The 6451-nt window shown below is 42.5% G+C and overlaps 1 protein-coding gene across 1 annotated transcript; it reads left to right on the forward strand.

Moving 5' to 3' along the window:
- Positions 1-4232, forward strand: LOC110346790 (dual specificity protein phosphatase 18-like). The gene has a single exon (XM_087183712.1). It carries the CDS (start codon positions 1130-1132, stop codon positions 1553-1555), a length of 426 nt encoding a protein of 141 aa, XP_087039838.1. The 5' UTR covers positions 1-1129; the 3' UTR covers positions 1556-4232.
- The last annotated feature ends 2219 nt before the right edge of the window (positions 4233-6451 follow it).

Genomic DNA, 6451 nt, shown 5'->3' on the forward strand with positions numbered 1-6451 from the left:
ACTCAGTATATAGCACAGGCTGGCTTCAAACTCCTGGCCATCCTCCTACCTCAAACTATTCAGTACTGGAATTAAAGTCGTGCACCACTACATCTAGCTCTGAATCTCCGGTCTTGCCTTCCTCCTATTCAGCCTTCACAATGTGTTCAGAAGCCAAAGCAACCTTTTGAAACAAAAACCTAATTATGTCACTTTCCTGCTTAAAATCTTCAAATGGTTCTCCATGGAAGCTGTGTTTTTTCAGATTTATTTTTAGCAGCAAAGACCCTCAACTTCCATATGTTCTCTTTCCTAGAAATGATCTGCCTGAGAATGACCTGTGCTCACCCCAGTCCTTGTTTCACTTTACAAAAGAATGGGTTCGGCCAGGCCCGTGGGGTCCGAAAAGCTGGATTCGGCAGGAGCTGGGGGCAGTGTCCGTGAAAAATTCAGACTTCCCGGGAGTCTAAACGGGTTGGGTTACGAGGGGTCTGGGGCTCAGGGACTGGGGGGTTGATGGGACGAGGGATCGCGAATTTGATGATTTCGGGCTTCCACAGAGGTGTCGGGGTCTGACGAACGCTCTGGAAGCCAGGGCCGCACCTGAAGAGTACCGGGTGGTAGGCGGTCCACGGCGGTATGAAGATGACCTGCAGACCGACCCGTGCACTGATTTCCTGCCGGCGCTCGAGCTTGTCGCGCCGGAAGTCCGAGCCGCAGGTGGCAGCGGAACTGGTGGTCGCCTTGGCTGGGATCTCATAATCCGGGGGCAAGTCTAGGTCCCATTTGACCGAGGGCCTACATGACTGTGTGGCCGCGTCTTCCACGCTACAGGACAGGTTGGAAACCCGAGCCAGCTTGGGAAGCATAAACCCTCGGGTGGGACTTCACCGCACTGCTGCTACCTCAATGAACCCCTCTATCCTGCTCCAGGAGAAAGGCCACAGATAGTCTTGACAGCCAAACTAAGAAGTGCAATTTTATCTTGACTGAGGGCAGCTGCTGATATATATTAAACAGAGGAACAAAGCTTTGGCTCCTCATTTGTGCCTGATGAAGACTGCCATTTGGCCTGGAGAGCTTTCCATGGACACAGCCTAGAAAAGAGAAATAGGCCTCAGGTTTCACCAATTGCTGATCCACTCCCTTGATGACATCACTCACGCGTGCCTTCCCAACCCAGTTCCAGCAGCCCTCAGTCAACGGCCTCTCCCAGATCACCAGGAGCCTGTATATCAGCAGTGGGGCAGCTGCCAACAATAAGCTCCTACTGTCCAGCAAACAGATCACCACAGTCATCAATGTCTCAGTGGAGGTAGTGAACACCTTCTATGAGAACATCCAGTACATGCAAGTGCCTGTGGCTGATGCACCTATCTCATGTCTCTATGACTTCTTTGACCCCATTGCTGACCACATCCATTCGGTGGAGATGAAAGAGGGCCGCACCCTGCTGCACTGTGCTGCTGGCGTGAGCCACTCAGCTGCCCTGTGTCTTGCCTATCTCATGAAGTACCATGCCATGTCCCAGCTAGATGCCCACACATGGACCAAGTTCTGCCGGCCCATCATCTGACCTAACAGTGGCTTTTGGGAGCAGCTTATCCACTATGAGTTCCAGCTGTTTGGCAAGAATAGCGTGCACATGGTCCCTTCCTCAATGGGAGTGATCCCAGACATCTATGAGAGGGAGGTTCACTCGATGATTCCACTGTGAGCCACCCTGCCAACCCCCTCACTGGGATCAGCAGTATAGATTTGTTGTTGATCCTTTTCCAAGATCTGAACTTGAACACTATACTTTTGTTGATATAAGAACAAACTAGATGGTGCCTTTCATAAGGGCAAGAAAAAAGAAAGGTTGCTACAGCTTTTAACCTTGTAATCCAAATCTTTAAAGACTAAACTCACTAATTGTAAGTGAAGATAAGTTTTCTACCCTGTGAGGGGTAAGTGATGGCTACTGGCCAGAGGTGGGGTGAGGCGAGTGATACTTTGGATGAAGAGATCAGAGCCCAGTGCATAGAGCAGGCCTAGAATCCTGCAGCCCACCCCCAGACTGACCAACCCAGAAAGGAGTCTGCCACAATCCCACCTCACCCCTTCAGAGCCTTAAGCATCATGGCACACCCTGAGCTTCTCAGGGTAAGTACCGATCTACTGGGTAAATGGCTTCCAGCCATTTCCTGGAAACCTGTAGGCCTTGGGTGACTTCACACCCACCTTTATTACAATGGCCCCACTCAAGTTTTCTAGATAGGACTTAGAACATAGTATTCAAAGAAAGTATTCCACTGTATAAAATTCAGAAAAAATTTTTTTTCCTGAGTGATATTGTATGGGGCAAGGTCTTAATGAGCCCATGGCAGTCCTCTACCAGTCTATGAGGAAAGAAGGTGTTAATTTTCTTCTTCAGGGCTCACAAGGAAAGCAAGCCTGACATCAGACCTCAAAGGTTCCTCTCACAGGCCTTGGCTTGAAAAGTTGGAGCTGCAGACTGTGACCTAGCTCTGTCACCTCCTCTTCTTGTGACCTGGTGCATCTGGGAGCCTCAATGTCCTCAGCTGTGAAGACAGAACAATTCCATAGCACCATACCTAGTGCATGGTGCATGCTTAGTGTAAAGGAAAGCTTTTATACTGAATGGTATTGTTTGGCCCTGTTGCTCCCAGCTCAGCACAGTTATCCTCATGAAGACATTTCTCCTGAGCACAGCCATATATTGTTTACAAAGTATTCTTCCAGAAAGCCACCATCTTTGAGGCAAAAAATGGTTTCATTCCTACCTCAAAAGAGGCCTGGACTTTGAAGCCTTTTTAAAGTTCCCATTATGTCTAATCCAGAGTGACCTAGGGGTTCTAAAAGCAAGGGCATGATTCCAGCTCTCCCCAAAAGGCTTTGTTTAGAATTGCTGGCCTTTAGAGCCACTATTCCACTCTGACTCCCAGGATCCACAGAGGCATGTGTCAAAGGGACAATCAGTGGATGCCACCCATAGGCCCTGGAGCCCAGGATTGCTTCACATCTGGCTTAAGACTAGCTATTCTAATTCAGAGCTTTTGAGATGACACACAAGACAAATAAGCACAAGAGCTTCACTCTACGATTTGACACTGAGCTGTGTGTCCAGAGGCCAGGTGCCCCTTCTCTTCAAACCTACCCACACCCCACTTTCATAAAGGGAGTGAGTGCCCAGGGGCCCAGGGTGGGGGAGTCAGGGGAGAAGAAGGAAAATCACTGTTCTAGGCCCGGTGTGGCAGAGCCACCACAGTACAATCATTCTGTTAGAGATCCAGGTAGAAAATTTCTTTGAAGGCATTTTTCAAAAGAACTTTAGTGGATATATTTTTTCATTGTTTTAAATTCTAAATTAACATATTGTATAATTAACTGTTTTTGATGTGCAGTTCTATGAGGGTTTTTTTTTTTAATTCTGTGAGTTGTAAGTTTTGCACATGATGTAAATTCAGGACATGGAGTAGTTCTGCCATCCAAAAAAGCCAGGCATGCTTCCCCACTGCAGCCTCACATAGACAAGTATCCATTCTCTATCCCTATAGCTTTGCCTTTTCCAGAATGTCACATAAATAGTCATATGGAACGTAACCTGGAGGTTGTCTACTTTCACTCCGCATACTGTCTTTGAGATTCAGCTGTGTTGTGTTTATGGTATTTTGTATGGGTATAAAATTCACCCATTAAAGGATATTTGGATTGTTTCCAGTTTGAGGTGAATATGAATAAACCTATAAATAAATTTTAAAAAAGAATGGCATATCCTGCACTCGTGCCAAGTCTTAGCATGACAAATTGTTCTAGGTTGTAAGAACTTGCAGGGTACCTTGTAAAAGGTCATAGAAATCAAAGTATTGGTCTAGGGAATTTTTTAAAGAGTAATCAAAGTGCTGTACACTAGTAGGCTTCCAGTCTTTCCCCACTGTATTCATATTCTGTGCAAGGTAAAGCCTGGCATTAGAAATGGGGTGTTTCGGGCCGGGGATTTAGCTCAGTGGTTCTGGCGTCTGCCTCACAAGCGCAAGGTCCCCAGTTTGATCCCCCGGTACCAAAAAAAAAAAGAAATGGGGTGTTTTAGCCAGTGTTGAAATTCTCTATATAATCAGCACAGCCAGAGTACACTAGTGACACATTTTCTTTGTAAAAGTCTGGAGTACAAACTGAATTTTACTTTACATAAATTATATTTTAATAACCTTATTTTGAAAATTTGAAAAAATGTGACTAGAAAGTTTTGCAAGCCAACAAAATGTTAGATAAACTAAACAGAATTTATAAATAAAAATTGAAGTAACATTTCATACATGGCATGATTCATTCAATAAAACAGTTAAAAGTCTGCTTTATGAAATCATCTTAAAATAACTTCAGCTTCAATTTATAAAATGAGTAATATATTCTATATTACTAACAATGTACAAATTTAAACATAGTAATAATTAGATTTCAAACTAATTATTCAACTGTGTGAGGGGAATGTTATTTTAAGGAGCTCATAAACAAAAAATTTGAGTGCTGAGGTTCAAAACAACACTGAAAATCAAGGGCTACATAGTGTCCCTCAGTGCCATCAAACTTAAATCTCCTTTCTTCTAATAAATATTTTGTAACAGCAACTTTACTAACCCAAAATGAAAGGCATAGATGACACAACCCATCTACACACATAATTTCAAAACATTGATAAAATGTCCTAATGTAATAAAAAAGAATAAAAGATAATAACATAATATAATAATAGGTAATTCAATATGTAAATGATTAGATATGACTATACAAAGAAAACTTAAGGAAGTGTTCAAATGCTTCCACCTAACTATGAGAAATTAGTAATTATAATTTAAGGAAAATAAGATTAGAAGACATTCCATAAGAAAGACAGAAGATTAAACACCAGTTTAGGATAACAGATTAGATTTACCTGTAATACTCAACACAACTGGTAGGACATACAAAGATCTAGTAGAATTCAGGATATGTAAATCATGCAAAATTCAGAACATTTATTTGACATCTAAAATGTATTGCCAATGTCTAGGTGCAAAGATTAACAAAATAAAATTTCTTCTTTCATGAAATAATTTTGTAGAAATGCTCACACTGCAGAATCTAGCATTTGTGGCTCCAGACTACCAAAATGCCAGTGGCACCCATTTTTCATCACTATAGCAAACAAAAATGCCCACCCCTGGCTAAAATGCCCTGAGGGGAAATCCTACTGCTATCTAGAGCCATCAGCCTGCAGAATGGGGAACAAGAACCCTAGCCCACTGGGACCTGCAGCCTCATGAGTAGTCGTGTGCTTGTAAATACAAAGACTTATCTGTGGTTCCCTAACTGGGATATGTGACTCCAGGCCCATGTGTGGCCCATCAGCTAAATGTCTTTTCTCTTCCCTTATAACTCTTTTTCTTTGAGGCCTTCCTAGGCTACCTTTCATAATTCTTCAATTAATTCATTAGTCAGTAGTTACTTTCCACCTCCTCCATGAGGTTGTGTATTCCATGACAGAAGGAATTTTATCCTGCTTCATCTCTGAGCCTCAATTCTGGCAATACATTTTTGGGGGGTTTTTGTTTTGTTGTTGTTGTTGTTGTTGTTGTTTGAGACAGAGTCTCTCTCTGTAGTCCAGGCTGGTGTTGAACTCATTATATAGCCCAGGCTGTCCTCAAACTTGTGGCAATCCTCCTGCCTCAGCCTCCTGAGTGCTGGGATTACAGGCATGCACCACCACACCTGGTGGCAACACATTTTATATGTTTTTAATGTTTTTTAATGTTTTTCTCCCTGGATAAACAAAGGTGCGGATGAAAGAATTCACTTTAAAGGAAAAAGAAATGGCTTCTCTGAGACTGCTGGGAAGGATGGGACAATGGATTCGGGGTTGGATTTACTAATAAATTTCATATATCTACTGAGTATTGAACTTAGGTATAAATATAACTTGCCATCTATCATATTTAAGTCATGACAAATGTCTCATATACACCTCTTCACAATATCATGGTCATGGTATGTAACACTCTGTGCCCTTTTGGTTATTTACAAACTCAGCCCAATCTGGTTTAAAACTCAGACTTAGCCAAGGCAGAATTTATCTCCTCCTTTCTTCCACCCCAGCCTTGAAGACCTGAAGTGGGAAGAAAAATGTGATACCTTTTCTCACTTTTCTTCCTCCTTCTAGTTTTCTTTTTTAAAGCAAAACCTTTATTGATACATTTTAGGTATACATAATGATAACATTCATCATAGGAAATTTGTACCTGTATATGATATATCTTGCATCTTTTTTTTTCTTGCTTTTTTTCCCATTCCTCCCCCTTCAACCCGTCTGATCCCCTCCTTATTTATAAAAGCTTTGTTTCCATTTTTCCCTTCTATTCTCTTTTTCTCCTTGTCCCTTCATTCCTTTCCCCTTTCCCCCCCCTTGCTCCCCTCTCATTTGAATATTTTTTCC

The sequence above is a fragment of the Heterocephalus glaber genome, unplaced genomic scaffold, assembly GCF_053883595.1.
Source record: "Heterocephalus glaber isolate CG9 unplaced genomic scaffold, H.glaber_assembly_v1.0 deba00001481, whole genome shotgun sequence".
Classification (NCBI taxonomy): domain Eukaryota; kingdom Metazoa; phylum Chordata; class Mammalia; order Rodentia; family Bathyergidae; genus Heterocephalus; species Heterocephalus glaber.